General features: G+C 35.4%; 1 protein-coding gene across 1 annotated transcript; it reads left to right on the top strand.

Annotated features, from left to right (window-relative positions):
- The first annotated feature begins 3,109 nt into the window (after nt 1-3,109).
- LOC138324018 (alpha-L-fucosidase-like) lies at nt 3,110-13,439 on the top strand. Its single transcript, XM_069268997.1, has 9 exons — nt 3,110-3,264; nt 3,748-4,111; nt 4,570-4,676; nt 5,333-5,463; nt 7,806-7,939; nt 8,374-8,471; nt 8,986-9,118; nt 10,663-10,833; nt 11,546-13,439. The coding sequence occupies exons 2-9, from the start codon at nt 3,756-3,758 to the stop codon at nt 11,799-11,801; spliced, it is 1,386 nt and encodes a 461-aa protein (XP_069125098.1). The 5' UTR covers nt 3,110-3,264; nt 3,748-3,755; the 3' UTR covers nt 11,802-13,439.
- The last annotated feature ends 7,489 nt before the right edge of the window (nt 13,440-20,928 follow it).

The raw sequence follows: 20,928 nt of genomic DNA on the forward strand, positions 1-20,928 counted from the left end.
CCCGGGGGCCTGAGGGGCGGGGTCAAAAGGGGTCAATTTGGCTATTTCCATATAAACGACTTCTTCTCTGAAACTAAGCATGGTATAGCACCCATAATGCAATGGTAGCATCCTTATAGGGTGGGGATTCAAAATTTTGCAAATGATGGGGCTGACTCCCCGGGGGCTTGAGGGGCGGGGTCAAAAGGGGTTAATTTGGCTTTTTCCATATAAACGACTTCTTCTCTGCAACTAAGGGTGGTATAGCACCCATAATGCAATGGTAGCATCCTTATAGGGTGGGGATTTCAAATTGTGCAAATGATGGGGCTGACCCCCCGGGGGCCTGAGGGGCGGGGTCAAAAGGGGCCAATTTGGCTATTTCCATATAAACGACTTCTTCTCTGAAACTAAGCATGGTTCAGCACCCACAATACAATGGTAGCATCCTTATAGTGTGGGGATTCCAAATTGTGCAAAAAAACAGGTGAGCGATACAGGCTCTGGGCCTCTTGGGGTTTTTTTTTTTTTTTGGGGGGGAGGCTTTATTTAAAATCTGAAACGTAAATGTTAAACTACTGGGATGAAATCTTATCTAGGTTTTCTCCACCCCAATTTAAATATTTTTGTGTCAAAAAAGTCATCGAAATGTCAGCAATGGTGCAAAGTTTTTTCAGACGGAAGATACACATGGCGCAACTACCAGGTCCTCAAGGAGGTATAGCAGCAAGCCTAGACCGTGCAAGGAGGAAAAAGCGGACGATATCGAAAGGGCCAAAGTTTGTCACATTTGTGAAGTCTGGTACCCGGCCTACAGGAAGCGTAGAGGTTGGTGGGATACTCGCAACAGCAAGAGACTGAGAAATGAGGGCAGACATCCGACAGAGGATGGGTTTCCCAGCAGAGGTGGCTTCAACACCACTCCGCCCCGATGTTGTGTTATGGTCCCGCGGCTCTAAGCAAGTAGTCTTGGTGGAACTAACAGTACCATAGGAAGACAGGATGGAGGAGGCCAACGAACGGAAGCAGCAGAAATACCAGCAGCTGGTGGAAGAATGCCAACATCGAGGATGGAAGAGACATGGTGCCTACCGATAGAGGTCGGATGCAGGGGTTTCCCCGGCCAATCAGTATGGAGAGCCCAACGCCTATTAGGAGTAACCGGAGCAGACCGGAGGAATCTGATAGCAGCAGTTAGCAGGCAGGCAGAAGTTGCATCCAGTTGGATCTGGAGGAAGAGGGAGGAGAAGTGGATTGGTCACCAGCAACAGTGCTAGCCACAAGGTAACGAATGGCAGAAGGACAGACATCGTTGCCGTGGCGATGAACAGGCAGAAATAAGACAACTACCCGCAATAACATCAAGCGGATGCGATAGCCGACCGGTCCCTGGTTGGGCCTGATCAACCCAGCCGGCGCACCTCTGGAGGACGTCGTGGAAAGCGCCGAAACGTCTAAGGAAGGAGGATCCACCTGATGAGGGGACCGGCCAGCATTGGAGTCATCCGATGTATTTAAGGTATCTTGAGAATTATATCGATCTCAGTGCATTACGAGAATAGGAGACTTAGCAGGACGAAAATTAGGACCTTGCCGTAAATATCGGGCTTCTTTGCCTCTTTGTTAATGGAAAGACGTCCTTTATGGTTTAATAATAGTATACATGTATAAAAATACCCCTATATACTATATATAGTATGCAGGGGTATTTTTTTTATATATGTATACTATATATATGACAGAACGTCAAATTTCTGTGCCCTAATTGATGACCTCTAACCATGATTGATGGTAAAATTCCTTCATTTAAGAATTTCACAATCCTGCGTCACGTCGTACGTATCCGGTTTCTCGTCCCTCGACTGTCATACGACACTTGGCGGCGCTAGTCAGATCAAGAGACGACTGCAAACAAGTAGATATAAAACATGCAAGAAGAGAAAAAAAATCCAAATTTGCTTCAGAATTATGTTGGTCATGGAGAAGAAAACAGAAGAAATCGAAGAAATCAGTTCCCATCTGTCTGCTTTTTAACCTTGTGCTGAGGTGTGCTGTTTCAATGTCAAAGGCTTCCAGATCTTTTACAAAATTTCAAAAAAGGTTAAGGCTATGTTACCAGATATTTAGAATGGGTTATCTCAATGTTGACGATTCTGCATTGTCTGGATATATCTGTTGAATTTCTTGAATATAGCTTAAAGTGAACAGTCGGGCAAGGATGGCTACAGTCGGTAAAAATGGCGTGAATGTATCCAGTATAATTTCTTATGGAATAGAAAAATAAACTTTCTCGTCAAGATCTGTCTGCGTAAGTAGAAATTAATTTAAAGTATAAGAATCCTAAAACGTCCTCCCGGCTGACTATGTCCGTGGTTACATTTCCACGCAGCCTCGCTTTCAATGCTTTCAACTTTTCTTTATTTCAATGGTCAGAACTGGGAAACGTAAGCAGAACTTGACCGTCGTATTAATATGCGAGAACTTTTGGAAGGCCAATGAACGCATTTAGACTGGTTTTCTTTGCCCGACTATTCACTTTAAAGTTATATCAAGGATTTATAAGTGAGATATACGTCCAAGGTTGCGTCACACATATACAGGACGTTTTCGCGTGGAATTTCAAAAGCTGCACAGTTATTGGCCAAAGCGAAATAAATTGGATAAGATAACTCTATATTGTAAAAGTAAAATCATGGCAATGTATGCCTAATTAGTGCCTGATTCAGTTATCTGAATTGAATTATTTAAGCATTATTCTCAATATCTTTTGAGGTTATGAAGTCATAGACAAAAAAGGACGGAAATGCTTCGCGTCTGTGAACTATGTTCTTTCGGTTTTTTTGTTTGTTTGTTTGTTGTTTTTTTTCTATGACGTTACAACTCCAAAAGATATTGAGAATAATGCTTCTTCAAGTACAAACATTTTTTTTATTTCACGTTTTCAGCGTGCTTAAAACGGCCGCAACTGTGCGAACATTTTGGCATTGTATACCTTCTTCTGTAATATCTAGAAAACCATTAAGTTTGGTGTGAAAATCACATAGAGGCATATTTTCAAAGCGGGAATAAGAAAGTGTACCTCGTTCATTTCCGCCAGGTGCCCGGAAAATCCCGGAGATTCACGGAAATAATGCAAGCATCTCATTGACACTGATTTTCCATCACGTGAGGGATCCATAAAATGTAAACAGTGAATGAACTTGTTTGTGTTGTTTGTTGCATAATCTATTTTGCTGAAGACTGCAGAGGCCTTCTGCATTTAATTCAACATAGTCTCTTGGAGATGTGAGTTGACCATATTACTTATAGAAATTGATAACATGAAGTTGCGATCGATCCAGGCATAGGCCTAACCTGTTTTTACATTAATTATTCACCAGCTTCGTTTTTACCACTGGCTTACAAGTAGTGAAGTATAATAACATGTACATTGTCATTGTTACGCAAACTGGCAAACTGTAGTTTAATTGGAGTATGGATTTGTTACTGAAGCTTTAATCGTTTAAAGCTCAACTTTTGTCAAATCCTATTCATAGATTGCATTAATTAATTAATTCCAAGATAAAGAACAATTTATTAAAATTTGCAATAGGAGCGTTTTGTCTAGGAATTTCATGCAGCTTCAATATGCAAATTATAAAAAATATGATTGCAAATTTATCTATTATTAGTAACAAATCAATCGATCTATTTTATTGTATAACCTCGGTAGACTTTTAGTATAATTTAATGTTATAAAATTTCTATATTTTGATATTTTTCTGGCAGTTCCATCCATGGCTGTGTCTCTTCACCACCTCGCCCTACTCCTGTTCATTTGTACATGTATTGGGTTGATCAGTGGCACTAAATACACACCCGACTGGGCTTCACTGGACTCCAGACCCCTCCCACCATGGTATGATGAAGCAAAGATAGGAATCTTCATCCACTGGGGTGTGTTTTCTGTACCCAGTTATATGAATGAATGGTTCTGGTATGACTGGAAGACTTTCAAAAATCCCTCCGTTATCAATTTCATGAAGCAGAATTATCCACCTGACTTTACCTATGCTGATTTTGGACCGAAGTTCACAGCTGAATTTTACAACCCAGATCAATGGGCTGATATCTTCAGTGCCTCAGGTGCTAAGTAAGTAGATCCAACATGTAATAAGTCAGTAATGTGTGTAGTTAAGCAATCTTATAATTAGCTAGACAAGTCACCAAACCAAATCTGTGGTTGGTCTGTATGCAAATCTATGTCTATGAACAATTCTGCTTTCACAGCAACTTCTCAGAAAGTGTTGAAGGGATCTTTTGAAATTTTCATTATTATGTAGGTTCCTATTCTTTAATTTCTCTGAAAAAATTTGCGCTAGCTTGATCTCCCATTTGTAGTTTGAAACTTTTAATCAAAAGTTTTGGAAAGGTATTGGTGCCTTAAGATATTTATAAGTTATAGTTGTAATGCCAATATACAGTAGTATGAGATGGTATTTTAATTCTACACCTGAACTACTGAATTCAACACTCTTTATATGTAATTCTCTGTGACTATTATACAAAGTATATACATGTATATTGTACGTGTAACTCTATGATTTATAGATATATTGTCCTGGTTACCAAGCACCATGAAGGTTTCACTAACTGGCCTTCCAAGTACTCATGGAACTGGAATGCAATGGATGTCGGGCCTAAAAAGGATCTTGTGGGTACGTGTAATATACCATATTTGGCTGTAATTAGCTACCATTCCCTCACCTTGATTTAACAATGCACCCTATTACATGAATTTGAGAGTCTGTCTCGTGTGAATCATGATGTAAAATTGCTTCTCATAGGAAATAATGTGCATGTTTATTATGACAGATTAATGTGCACACGAGTTCAGTAAGAGTTAGAATATGGCTCTTAAGGGGAGGGCCGCTGAAGACACTATTAGATTATTCTAGTTCAAAAGCTTGAATAGTATATTTTGGAATTTCGGGGAAGAATGCATGAGAATATTGCACTTTATAATGGGAGGGCCGCTTATATGGACGGAGGTGCTTATTTGGGAAAATATGGTATATATCTCTATAAGTGAGAGAAGAAAACTCAAACTTGTAAAATATAACACAAGCTTTTCCATGAAATAGAAATGTGTCTTTAACCTATTTACCCCTGAAGATGCAATTAGATTCATCTAGTTCAAAGGTTGGAATAGTCCATTTTGGAATTCTAAGATCCATTATACCAACAGTTTTCTCAAGCTAAAAATGTTGTATTTCTAATTTTAGTTAACTATTCTTAGGTAATCATGTTTCAGTACTTAGATGTTGTGCAAGTCCAATAAAATGAATTTTTACAAACATTTTTGATACTTTAGGCGAGCTTGCCACAGCAGTGAGGAAGAAGCCTGGTTTACACTTTGGAATTTATCATTCCTTGTTTGAGTTCTATCATCCTCTTTACCTCAACGACAAAGCCAACGGGTACAGGACACAGGATTTTGTCAAGGTAAGAATGGATACAGGACACAGGATATTGTCAAGGTAAGAATGGATACAGGACACAGAATATTGTCAAGGTAAGAATGGATACAGGACACAGGACTTTGTCCAGGTAAGAATGTATACAGGACGCATGATTTTGTCCAGGTAAGAATGGATACAGGACACAGGATTTTGTCCAGGTAAGAATGGATACAGGGCACAGGATTTTGTCCAGGTAAGAATGGATAGCCGATATACAGAGCACAGGACTTCGTCAAGGTAAAAATGGATATACAGGACACAGGACTTCATCAAGGTAAAAATTGATAAACAGGACATTGTCAAGGTAAGAAGGGATACAGGGTACAGGATTTTGTCAAGGTAAGAATGGAAACAGAACACAGGATTTTGTCAAGGTAAGAATGGAAACAGAACACAGGATTTTGTCAAGGTTAAAATGGATTCAGAACACAGGATATTGTCAAGGTAAGAATGGATACAGGACACAGGACTTTGTCCAGGTAAGAATGTATACAGGACGCAGGATTTTGTCCAGGTAAGAATGGATACAGGACGCAGGATTTTGTCCAGGTAAGAATGGATACAGGGCACAGGATTTTGTCCAGGTAAGAATGGATAGCCGATATACAGAGCACAGGACTTCGTCAAGGTAAAAATGGATATACAGGACACAGGACTTCGTCAAGGTAAAAATTGATAAACAGGACATTGTCAAGGTAAGAAGGGATACAGGGTACAGGATTTTGTCAAGGTAAGAATGGAAACAGAACACAGGATTTTGTCAAGGTAAGAATGGAAACAGAACACAGGATTTTGTCAAGGTAAAAATGGATACAGAACACAGGATTTTGTCAAGGTAAGAATGGAAACAGAACACAGGATTTTGTCAAGGTAAGAATGGATATACAGGACACAGGACTTCGTCAAGGTAAAAATTGATAAACAGGACATTGTCAAGGTAAGAAGGGATACAGGGTACAGGATTTTGTCAAGGTAAGAATGGAAACAGAACACAGGATTTTGTCAAATTAAGAATGGATATAGGACACAGGATTTTGTCAAGGTAAGAATGAAAACAGAACACAGGACTTTGTCAAATTAAGAATGGATATAGGACACAGGATTTTGTCAAGGTAAGAATGAAAACAGAACACAGGACTTTGTCAAATTAAGAATGGATATAGGACACAGGATTTTGTCAAGGTAAGAATGGAAACAGAACACAGGACTTTGACAAGGTAAGAATGGAAACAGAACACAGGACTTTGTCAAATTAAGAATGGAAACAGAACACAGGAATTTGTCAAATTAAGAATGGATATAGGACACAGGACTTTGTCAAGGTAAGAATGGAAACAGAACACAGGACTTTGTCAAGGTAAGAATAGATACAGAACACAGGATTTTGTCAAGGTAAGAATAGATACAGAACACAGGATTTTGTCAAGGTAAGAATTGATATACAGGATACAGCACTTTGTCAAATTCAAAATTGACATGTATTTTTTTATCAAGAATATTTTACTTAGGAAGTGCTAGTATCAATAGGAAAGTCATTTCTTTAGCTAGCTGTATAGATATGGAACTTAATCAATTTGGATTCAACTTTATATAGATATATCAGCTATTATACTATTTAGCCGAGGTTTCGGCTATTTTCATGTGAACATTTAGAAATATTGAATAAATGATTCCATTATTATTAAAATAACCTAGATGAGAGATACAGACCCTCTGAGCCTCTTAGGTTTTAAGAAAACTTTTTTTAAGCACTCCAGACTAGCCATTTCAGTCTGAAAGACCAGCTATATATACTTCTGTGATATGATGGAGAAATTGTCATCCTACAGGATAAAATTCTCTATCCAACCAGAGGTCCTGTCTGGAATCAGACAATTAGATTATAACATACTGTACATTTTGTGTTTATCAAGAAATTTTATTTACCCTTATATACTGTATATAGTTACAGATGTTAAATTTTGCGGATGTAAAATTTCCCGATTTACTCTTTTGGCATTATTCGTTGGAGTTTATTTTTGCGAATTATCTTAGTAGCCTTTGAAAGCCTCATTTAGACAACAGGCTTTAATATGTAAACAGTGATTTTGATTAATTTTACAAAGTATTTAACTTCACGAATTTGGGTGGATCCACGAAAATAAAACACAGGCGAATATTAGAAACTACATGTATACAGTAGTCGGACCCCAAAGCAAGAGAAGATACCTTCAGTCTTTTATTGCCTATGGTAATTAATTAAATTAATGAATGATACAATGTATTTCATAATTTGTATATTACATCAATATCCGATATCAATAATTTTTGTTGTTTTTCCATTAGTCCAAGACAATGCCTGAATTGTATGAACTAGTGAACAACTACAAACCCGAGGTGATCTGGTCCGACGGAGACTGGGAGGCCCCGGATACTTACTGGAATTCGACAGAGTTTATAGCCTGGCTCTACAACGAAAGGTGGGTATCATCACGACTGAAAAAGAACAACTTCATTGGTTTGATGAAATTAAATATGTCCTCATTATTAAACCTAAATGAGATGTATACATATTACATTATGTACATCCCTATATATATTTTTCTTTTAAAAAATGTTTTAAATTCATTATAGGCTAACATTTGTTCATATAATGAAGCCCAAAGGTTGTTTTTGTTTATAAGAAAATACTTCAATTAGAATATCTTAAACAGGAAAAGATACAAGTTCTTTACATGTGTACATAGTAATTTGAATATTATAGTACATTTGCAGTAGTGTTACAGATACTTAGAGAAGTGTATGCAAACACATAATAAGCAAAATATGAAAGCCATACCGCAATTTTTTTTCAAAAGCTATAAAATTGCTTAGAAACTAGCTATGATTTTAATCATTAAATTATTCTGTACAGCCCAGTGAAGGACACAGTTTTGGTTAACGACCGATGGGGAAGCAACACTAGGTGTGCCCATGGTGGATTCTGGAATTGTCACGACAAGTTCAACCCAGGTAACACTAGTTCAGTAATAGAAACACAAGTAGAACTATAGTCACATGATGATGTAATGTATTTAATTACCATATTTTCCAGATTATAAGATGCTACTTTTCCCCCTGGCTTATAATCCAGTGCAGTAATATGTGCACAAAAACTAAAATTAGACGATGTTATGAAAAAAAGGCAAAAATGGAATTTGAAAGGCATGAGACATACCTTAAATTTTCTAGTCCAGAAAATTACATTTTATACAAACTCTCGAATATCAAAGGTCTTTTTGAAACTCATTTCAATGGTGAAAAATTATACATTTGGTGTTTGGATGAATCTTGAATCTTGTACTATTTTTTGTGGCAAAAGTTTTAATTGAAAAGAATTGAAAGGTTTTCAATTGGTTAGAAGTTGTGTTGATGTTTCATAAATTTCAACGGATCTCTTTTGAAACTTGAGAAAGTTATTGTTTACCAACTGTGCTTCATGTTTTCTTGTTATTCAGCTGTTGCATATATACATGTACTTAAACAGGGGTTCTCCAGAAACACAAGTGGGAGAATGCTATGACTATAGACAAAGGCTCCTGGGGATATCGTAGAACATCTCAGCTGAACAGCTACCTAACCATGGAAGAAGTTGTGAAGACCATCGCTTCAACTGTCAGGTAACTTTTAATTAAAGGGACAATTCACTCAGGATAATTCTTTTACATAAACAAGAAGCAAAATATGGCATAGATGTATTGTTCTACATTTCTTATGGAACATTTAACACAATATATTGACAAATTCCACGTCATTGTTAGGTATTTTAATTGATACCGTTGTAATTACAAATCGTTGATCAATACGATTAAGCAGGTACAGTATGTACGCTGTACCCATATCCGAGCCAAAGTCACGCACGCTAAACAAATGAACTACATAACCACTGAGAAGGTAATAAAATGATTTTTAGGCAAGACAATTCACCTTATAATGTAAACCACTAGTGTCAGAGTGATTTGAGCAGTTCTAGACAAAAGTTGCATTACTCTACGAGCAAGGGACAAGGTTCGACATACAAGATATAACAATGTGTAATGGCGGACAGCGAGCGAGTTTGAACATTTCACACGCATTTCACCACCATGGGCTTTTCTAGCATATCACAGTGAAACCGACTGATCAAATTTCCATTAGAACTGGTTTTTTCCCGATATATGTACAAATTTTAATGTTCTCTTAGATTGAATTGTCCCTTTAAGGTCTCTAAATATTAATTGTATTGTTAATAATTCAGATCTCTTAATCTTGATAGGATCAAATAACAACAATCAAATTTTTAAAGATGCTCCACTGCCAACACAGCATAAACAATATTCATCAGTTTAACAAAAATTGGTGTTTAATCGTGTATATACATGTCTAATTTACACAAACATTAATATGAAATAATTTTTGCTTTTGGTGCATGCACAATCAACACTTCATTTTGTATAGGATGTTGTGCAACATATTTTATTCGGGATCCAATTAATTATTTTCGATATTTTTGTCTTGAAATAAAATTAGAAGCTTAAACTTTTTAATTGTGGTAATGGTGTAAAGTAATCGACTTTTGTAACTGAAGAAAAATATTAATTCGTCTGCTCCTATTTTTGATTGTGGAAAATGCCATTTTTCAGCGATGGAGCATCTTTATATTCATGGTGTATTTTACAGTCTACATTAATTTTCTTGATGTATTGAAAAATTTACATACTTTGATAGACTTTAAATCAATGTTAGCTTTTGTAGGATATATTTAAATATGTTACAAAATATTCCGTTTTTGCATATAAAAAGGTTATCTGCTCTTGGTAGGTATTAATTGTGACATCACGCACATGTATATGTGAGTGTAAAGTCATATATTTGTTAGAGAATAGGATGTGAGATTAGTTCACAAAATAACGACGTCATAATAGATACCTCCTGGCAAGGGAGATAACTGCATGTATGTAATAGACAAAGATGGAATATTTCTGTTTCAGTGAAACTTAGAATCTTACTTTCCATGCAATATTCAAATAAGCTAGGCCAGCCTAAATAAATTGATTGTTTCCCATTTTCCCTTTTAATACCTACCCATTTTGGTAGGTAGGTGGGAAAGGGGAAACAAGCAATATTTTATTTTAAGCATTATCATAACATAATATGTGAGAAAATAAACATTTAAATTTTCTAGTTGTGGTGGAAACTTACTGATCAACATTGGGCCGACCCATGATGGACGAGTGATTCCTATCTTTGAGGAGAGACTTCGTCAGATGGGACAGTGGCTTGGTGTAAACGGCGAGGCTATCTACTCATCGAAACCTTGGACTCATCAGAATGATACCATTACACCCAACGTTTGGTAGGAATTAGAACTGAGCAATGATTCTTTTCAAATTCTCTTATCTTTTTCAAATTGCTGAAAATTATTGAAAACAAATACTATATGTAGAAAATGGACTTGTGAAACTATTTTCTGAAGAAAAAAAAAATCTCCTCCACTGATCAGTCAATTTTTAATCAGACTTAATATTTCTTCAGGCCGTTTCTTATTGTGCTTTACCCCTGACATTGTTGGAATAAAATTGATATACCATATTTTACCAAATTAGCGCCCCCATCCCTATAAACAACCCTCCCCCTTTTTAAGGCCTCAATTTCACTGACCTTGAACTAAATGCACCTCCTGAAAATATGAAAACCAAAATAATTTATGGCTAACCTCTTGCAATAATTTAATGACAGGCTAGCTAATCCAAAATTGGTTCAATTACAGAACTGCCCTTGAATACAGTAGGTGCCTGGACCCAGTTTCATGAATATTCCTTAACTTTAAGGAATTCCGTAATTTAAAATTCCCCTTAAGAAAGCATGGCAGAAGTTAAGGAAAACAACTTAACTTAAGAAATACTCCTTAAAATCCTTAATGCTTTCCTATGAAGAATTTTAAGTTAAGGGATTCCTTAAAATTAAGGAATGTTCATGAAACTGGGCCCTGATGCCCAAAACATATAATTGACACAATTTCCAGCCAAAACACTACAGATCATTTTTCAATGTTTGATGTTTTCCAGGTATACTTCAAAGAAAACAGTGAATGGGACAGCGGTGTATGCCATTGTGTTGAACTGGCCGAAGAACAACGAACTGATCCTTGGGGCTCCAGTGGGGACCTCTGGTACTGTGGTTAACCTCGTCGGGTATGCTGACAAACTGAGCTGGACACCAGGAAACCCGTCTGGAATTACAATACAGATACCCCCTATTCCCTTCAACAAAATGCCGTGCGAGTGGGGTTGGGTTTTCAAATTCTCAAATCTGCAATTTTAAAAATTGATTTTACCCTCAGATGCCCACTAGCTGTTGTGTATTTTCCCTCATAGCATTGTAAGATTTGAACAAAATTTTGTTATGACAATCTTTAAAGAATGCTAGTCCTATTTTGTTATGTAATTTTTGTTTGTTTACATATTGTAATCAGATTGTGAGCTTATAACAATTCACCAGCAATTCTAAATCAAACCCATCATAAATTTTTCTTGGAAAAAACAATTGTTTAAAAAACAATTGTTTAATCATTTTTAAAATAATGTGTTCACTATATCATATGTAAATCTTGTAAATGTCAATGATGTATAATGTGTAGGTAAAGGAGTTTGCTAAATGTCTCTACAATGGAAGTTGTTTAACCTCTATCTTTTCGTATCAAAATTTTTACAAATTTTTAGGTCATCTGACCGAAGGTCGGGATAACCTATTGTCATCGTGTTTCGTCCGTCATCGTGCGCCGTGCGTAAAACCATTTATACCTTTGGCATCGGGGAATATCACCTTTCTCATGTTTAACAATTTCTTGTATTAACCTACAAAAAGTCAACATTTGTATAATCTTATGGTTAAATTTTAACAACAAACAAATGATAAAATATGCCTCAATTTGATTACAATCTAAGGTACAGTAAGACTAATCTGAATACAGGCCGTTCCTGTATGACCTGCCTTAGTGACCACCTCTGTATAAAGACAACTTAATTAATAAGACCACTTTTCTTATCAATTTTAACACAATTCAACCTGTACTAATACACCACTTGGCTATAAAGACAATTTTTCATCTGTACATAAGGTGGTCTACAGACAGGTATGACTGTATATTAACTTAGGAATATTTATATTTTGCTAGTGTATTGCTAATTAATTTTTACTATCATCATACGTATCTTTATGTGTTTGTTGTACCCATATGGTTTCAAAATCATAATGTGCATTTCTGTTTTCTGAGATTTTTTTTTCTCCAATTTTTATGAATTCTTTTTTATCTCAATTAAACAAGATGTTGTTTATAAACTGTATTTTTTATTACCAGTATATCTAATTTGCTAAAGTTTTATTTCATTGCTTATCTTTAAATTTCACAACCTTTTTACCCCATGGCATGTTTTATAACATATTGTACTATATAGTTTGAAATGAATTATTGTATACGTATGTAAAGCTCAAGTTCTATTGAAAACCCTTACATGTAATTGTCTCAAAATGCATCACATTCTATATACTTAAGTGACAGTACCAATCTAACTAAAATATTAAATTAAGTTTTATTGTAATTCAACTCTGCTCCAAGATCTAACAACTTCCCGTTTGGGGTCACCACTTAATGACCCCTGGCCTAGAATCAGAAAATCTTGGGAGATACTATATATAGCTAGTAACTGTTTTCACACCGAAGATTTTGTAGACGACCCCATAGGGATCTTTAGTAGACGACCCCATAGGGATCATGCTGAGTTGACCCCGAAAGGGGAGTTGTTAGATCTTGTATTGGAGCATAACCTTGAGCATCGTAGTGGAGCAATAATTTAATCTAATTTAATTAGATTGGTGACGGTCCATGGTACTTGCATTTTGTGAATATTTATTGCAAATATGAATGTTGTTTACTTTTAAGTAACACATGGCTCAAAAGTTGGTGTGTGGTACAGTACACCAATCTTTTAACCTATTATTTAACGAAGCTCAAATATTTTAAGATAACAATACATTTTTGTTGATGATTAATACTTTGAATTGATATCGTTGTTTGAAAGTTTATCATCTGAAGAGTAGTGAAGTGGCCTTAATTTCAAGAGACAGATTGATAAATAGATGTGTTAATTTTAATGAATGGTGACTGTAAGATGATGGACCAGATAGAACTACATTTTGGTCTACCTGAGTTACGTCCCTTTGTACCATTCCATTATATGAATCTGCATGTACATGTAATATTGATTTTGTTATGCATTCCATTCATTCTAGTTGTACGAGAGTGTGTTAAACTAAAAAGAAACAATATTTCTGTAATTGTAGATAATACTGTTGATGTGTAATTTTGTTCTTATGAGAAAACTGCAGCTGTGCTTAATTTTTAACTATTTGCTTGTGAGTTGAGGTCTATGGTTTAGTACAAAATTACCCCTTGGAAACTCAGTGTATAAACTCTTATCTGCTCTGTTTAGAATGAAACCCAGGTGGATGACTTTGGTAATCGACGATGTTTGAGACTAAGCTGTGATACATAACCCTCATTCAAATATTTTGTACTTGAATGTTTAAATTAAGATAGTGTGATACATTATAATACCATAAAATTTTTAAAAAGGGGAGATAATTACAAGAACCTTTGAATATCTAATTGTAATTTTTAACTGAATTTCTATTATGTTTCTCTTTAAACTATTGTTAAACATTATGGGCCCAATCATTTTATAAAAAGGATAGATTAGAAGGTATATAAATGACATTCAATAACTTAAATATTTGATGTTTGTGTTCTGAAAGATCGAAGAGGAAATTACTCAAATTTCCTGTGGTTTTACCTTTTTTACAGGTATATAAATTACTTGCATTTGTGTGAAATATTTTTATATAACAATCTCAGAAGGTATGTGATCTATATCTGCATAAAATCCATCTTCAAAGCTATTCCTGACCATGAAGATTAATTTTGTCATAATCAAATTTATTTTTATGCACAAATTATCTTTTTAGATATTATATATATTTCTGATATATTTTTTATGTACCTTAATTTCAATTATTGTTTTAAATAAATATACACAGAAATGTGTGGATTTGGTTTTATTTTACATTAGGCCAATAAAAAAAACAAGAGGCCCATGGGTCTTAACGATCAGCGATACAAAATGTATACAGAATGAAACAAAGACATTACCACTATATATTGGCCCATCAGGCCCTCAAAGTCAGTCAGTGATTTTATATATTTGACTTTTTAATCTATGAAGAGTATTTGGTTCCATCAAATCTGCGAATTCAGAAGAAAGATTTTTGAAATGTTAATCCATTTTGACCCCTTTTCGCCCCGGCCCTCTGGCCCCTGGGGGTCGGCCAGGACCAATACGGAAATGACATTAAAATCCTAGCTCGGGCTAATAATTCTAACCCTGATTGACTAATTTCCTATCCGTTCTTGCAATTTGAATAATCTTGATAATCAGATTGAGAGGTTTAAGGTAAATATTTTCTAGAACTTCACTAAACCAGGTTTTTAAAACTTCGTGTTCTGTAAGCGTACACATTTTAGTGATATTTTTTTTTTATTTTTGCCTTTGTTACAAGGTAATCCACTTCATTTTCGCAGGATACAAATTTAAGTGAGAGGTCGAACGCGAATTTAAATATTTCGCGAATAATTGTATAAGATATTGAATTGAATACACTATTACCGGAGACATTTCTTGACCGCGAATTCATGTATTACCGAATATGTTAACATAGCGAAGACGCAAAAACTGTGTACGCAAATGTTGTAGTTTACATTATAGCGCTAAAATTTGAATAACATCTTTTTTTTAGTTTGTAATCAATATTGATTTATTAATTACCACAAATTTTCTACTTTCTCGGTTTTTTTATATAGCAAATGTATGGTTTTATTTTTGAGAGAATTGTCTTCGTTCGCTTATATAAACAGACATTCTTCCAACACGAAACTGTTACTTTTCATGTTCATCAAACTCGAAGTTTAGGGAGTGCCTTTTAAAGATTTGAAAATTAACGTAAGAACTAACGAGATTTCAGATAAACATGATGAATAATAGTCACGCTTTGGGGAACTTGTTTATCTCATAACGCTAATTCAATCTTACACACCGCAACGATCATTGGTTTCTCTTCAACATTTAGGGAAACAAACCACCACATATTGCCATATATTGCGCATACAATATATTATCTTTCTGCGGTAAAATATAGTTCCTATATAGAGAGCCAATTTACTGTTGTTGATAAGTTAAATAAGTAATTCAAGCGGTGAAACATGCATTGTGGCGAGATAAACATTATTTTACCACGCAAACACCATATAATAATCGCAGATTTATTGAACAATTAGTTTCGTGTTTTTGGCTGAACCATCAAACGATTTCTTTTTTTATCAATATTTGTGTATAATCATCATAAGATAAATAGGAGCTAGCTGGTTTACCAAGGAAGTTTTCCTTTAATTAAGTCGCCATCATTAAATCTCCATGAATATATCTTCGTGCGAAATGTATCAACATGTGCGATTTTTGACATGTGGATACTCATTTTATCGATTGACAGCGCCAAAAACATAACACTGCAAACTGTCTGAAATGACAGCGCAAAAATAAAAACAGCGCAAATAGTCTGAAAGCTGGCACAGGCGACGATATCAACGCCTACGGTAGTCCATAATGCTTTCTAGCTGTTAACGCCATTTTAACAGTTTTGGATATCTCATGAAACTGGACAGAATAAATGCATTAAAACAACCTCGATACTCAGATCTTACTATCACTGTCGTTATATCCACCCTTGGACTATCTCATAGTAAAACTGGAGGCAATTATAAAGAAAAAAACCTGACCAATTACAGACCCGAAGAGACGTTCTTTGAAGATTACTTCAAAGCAACACAGTCAACCATTATGTTCCGTTTTACAATTTCTTTGATAAACATCAGAGGATCAAATGACCTGTGTCTTCTGCTGTCTTTAGTTTTACTATGTGAAATTCCAGGAGTGGTTTAACGACAGTGATAGTAACCCATGAAGTATCGAGATTCGAGGATGGCATTAAATCAAAATAGCAAACACTTCCCACGCAAGACCAATATATTTATGTATACAATTATATATATTGACAATTAGTTGGAAATTCGTGCCAAGTCCCTGTGGTTGTCCGTCTTCCACTTAACAGTCGAACCTATGCATAAAAGTAATTCATGACCTCCGAATCAAATGGATGCCTCCACGTTGTCACGGTAAGTTTCTTCGGAGTCGTCAACAATCACTTGGTGGTGTCTTAACACCAAGTAAGACGTAAATCCTTTTAAAAATTCTCATTAGAAATATCCAAGATGGCCTCGAGCTCAACAAACAACTTCAGAAATCACAGCACATTTGGTATAGAACGAATCAGACGCACTGATTTGATAATATGTATCTGAGAATGAAAAGCGACCAGGAAATGGAATTAAAGGGACGTGATGGTTTGTCGAAATGCATTTGATCTTATTACGGTGTATGCGTCCGTAACTGGCACGTACGGAAATGGCTCAATAGTGATTCCAATTATACGCCATTATCGGCCGATTCCATTGCCGTATTGGACCAGATAAGTGGCAGACGGAAATATAACAAATTTTCTCTTTTTTTTATTTGATTCAGAATTCGTGTTTTCGCCCCAAACAGGCATATTAAGCAGACAATTGATACCCGCGTTACACTATGTAGATACATGGTGTGAATGATAATGCTGTAATGCCACTTAGTACCAACGAACCAAGTCTAACCAAAATTACCGAAATTAGATATTAAGATTTACTTGAATTCAATGTGTTCAATCTTAAGTGGAGATTATCATTAAATTTATTTGACGATCAATGCAGCTAACTTAAACATGTGTACTACTAGTACCTCAATTAGATAATTAGTATCAAGCTACTATTATATAGTAATTAGTATATTCAATATAAACTATGAAAATACTACTGGATAATGTTATTATGAATAATCATATAATGTATAAATATATCGAAAAAGAAATATAAGGCAAATTGTTATCTTGGCATCCAAACCTTTTTTTTCTGACCAGCAAGCACAAGTACCTCTTATGAAGTCAGAAAAGTGAGTGAGAAAGTGATTTCTTTAGTATTCCGTCTTTGTACTGTTATATATGTGAAAAATACAACAGAAAAAAATTCAAATGACAAAAAAAGTCAAATTTTTGCACGTCACAAAGTTATTTCCCTTTCGTGAAGGAATCAACTTTGATATCAATGTTAGTATGCATGAGAAAAAATACCAATGTCTCCAAGAGTACCCCGATTTCACAATATCTCCCTGGGTTCATTGCGGTCTCCACAGTTATGAAAATTGAAATGTGGGAACCGCAATGCACTCGAGGGGAGATTACTGAATGTGAGGACCGTAATGCACCCTGGGAGATATTACTGAATGTGAGGACCGTAATGCACCCTGGGAGAGATTGCTGACGTCGATTTTAATGGATGTGGGGACCACAATGGACCATGACAGATATTGGATAAAGACGAGGATTTCTCTGGGAAAAAAACCCCGTTTAACTCTCACAAAAACATGAAGTAACAACCGATACCTACCCGCATGAGAAAATAATTTCTTTGATATGCAAATGCAGACAGTAAAAAGAATTATTCTCTCAGTGATATGTGTTGCTAGGTGTCTTTGATGGCATGCTTCAGTAATATATTCGGATTGAATGTATTTTTCTAATTTTTATAGCAGTTATGCATAGCAGAAGTTATCTACATATCCCGTGGAGCGCGTTAGTGCTACTCGGAAGATAAGTGCATAGCTTCTGCTATTCATACCCGCTATGAAAATGAGAAAAATCCATTCAATCCATATATTTACATCTGAATAATTTATGAAAATATTAATTATTGAAAGGTTATTATATTATGTTTAAAATTTTGACACACATATACGACGAGATACGAGATTAATGCTGGATGACAAAGTCGTTCCACAAAGTCGTGTTTTCAAGCTTCCGCCTTACAGTCGAACTTTTTTCGCAAATAACAAACGATTATAAGAAGAAAATTAAAAAGTTAAAATAAGATTTGATTGACTTAATACAGTAAATCTTAATTGATTCTACTTCAAGAAACACCACATGAAAGAGTACTAGTATACATTAAAATATTGCAGGGGCCTATTTTTTATTGATATGAAACTGGCGTAATGTTTGAAATCAGCTGATCAATGCACGAGAATCGTTGTATTCATAGTGTATTCATAGTGTTGTCATAGGCAAATGTTTGTTTTCGTCAGTTGGTTAATTCATATAGTGACGAAACACTCAGAAGGTAAATATAACACTCTTTAAAGGGGCAAGAGTTCCACTTTACAAAAAGACACAACACGAATATAACACGGTCTCCCAAAACACACATATGCATTTCATACACACAACTCACCGCATACATGGGAGACCGTCTTTATATGACCCTGGCCTGTAATAAGACGTTTAATTTAATCAAATAAACAAAACAATCATTATTTCAGCGTACTATTTCTAGGTAAACATTTCAACGCATTATTCACTATGAAATCTATCGGTGTTGTATTCTTCGTATTGCGTCTTTCAGTCAACGTTTTGTCCAGCAGTCATTTTTTTCAGTGCCTTAAAACAGTTCTTTCTGCTATCGTAACGTAATTTTTCCCTGTATTGTCTTTTGATGGTACTTTATTTGCCCGGTAAAGTGTTTAATGCTGTATATTCATCTCTCCTCTTTCGGTAAACTTTTGAACTCTTATTATTATTATTTTTTAATATGTGGTTTTATACAGCTACTCCAGGACAATAAATCCCTGTGTCCTCAGCTAGTGCAACAAGGCAATACCTAATTTAGTTTCATACTTTTGAAATTTATGTGACCATTAAATTGCCAGTAGTCATAACCGGTGGCGTTATTAACAATAACCGGTCATATGAAATGGAAAGAAAAACGACGAATCTTAGAAATAGCAATATAAGTAATTATAATGTATAAGTATCGGTATTAATGACGTACAATATTCTATTATTTCCATGCCATTATAGGGTACACAAAGATTTGTTTGGATTGTCTTTTATCGTTAGTGACAGTACCTAGACATGACCACTGACGTTCGTATAATGGACCAGAAAATATATGAATCCAATATCAAACTCACTGTGTTATAACTTCGAAGATTATGATAGTAAATGATTGAGGTATGAAATTTGACATCTGATCGGGTGGATCTTGTGTCTTTGATCTGAACTGTTTTTCACCTTTGATGAGGCGCGTAACTAGAGAAAGACAAATTCGGTAAGGCTTCCACGTGCGAAACTCATGTATGTATAAACATCATTATTTACGAGCGAGATTCATGTCAACCTCGTATGTGTGGCTCTTTTGTCTGCATATAGTATATAACGTTCGCTGCAATATTTCCGTTTCGTTGAATTAACTGTTTGCGACGTCAGCAGCGTTTTATGAAACCGTGAAAAATATAATCCTGAAGGTAGATCAAGGATTATACGATTATTTGAATGACAGTTATATTCTGCAATTATTAAAATGCTGTTGTGTCTTTAATACGCCGGGTAAAAGGATTTAATAAACAGCGAAATGAGTACAAATCGAGTCATGATTCGTAATGTTTTTTTCTTCTGAATTTAGATTTAAAAAGTGACGCGCGGTAGTTAACTATCACTGCGCAGATGGCGAAATTGTGGAATGAATCTTCGCTTCAACTTGCATTTGTTTGGTACTGTAACTGCAATGTAGGTATCGATATAATTTTCTTACGCTGTACTTGTTTTAAGAAACTTTTTTTTTTTTTTTTTTGGGGGGGGGGGGTGTCGGTAAGCGATCAGACCAGTCCCAATATCCTCTTTGACCCTGACCTAGATTTTCATCCCCACTTCAGCTTATTCTCTGGTGTGAAGTTTAAAACGATTACGCGAACAATTTCCTTTTTAATGTCTGTTTTATCATTTTATGAACACGCCACAACCTTAGCTGTTGGGTTCACATAAAACCAAACTGATCGCCACAGTCAGCGAAATAAATCGTGATAAAATGCCAGAACTTACGTTCCAATATCTAGTTTTCCTCGACTACGATTGATAAAGACTTGTGTAAGAAACTATACTATTACTTCATCCGCAACATCGAATCTCTATCTGCATGACTTTACACGCAAAGGGGTCTAGCATAAAGATTTTCTATCTCTTGAACAGATTACATTATGGTTTTTTCTTCTGTTTTTAAATTAAAAACAAATAAAAGCAATCTATCCTTAAACGTGATAAGCATCTTTGTATTGATAGGATACAGGCATGCCTCTCGGCTATCAATTTTGTTATATTTTACACTTCCCGGTATTGAGAATATAAACAACCGTGAACGCGGTTA

Source organism: Argopecten irradians, chromosome 5, assembly GCF_041381155.1.
Source record: "Argopecten irradians isolate NY chromosome 5, Ai_NY, whole genome shotgun sequence".
NCBI lineage: Eukaryota > Metazoa > Mollusca > Bivalvia > Pectinida > Pectinidae > Argopecten > Argopecten irradians.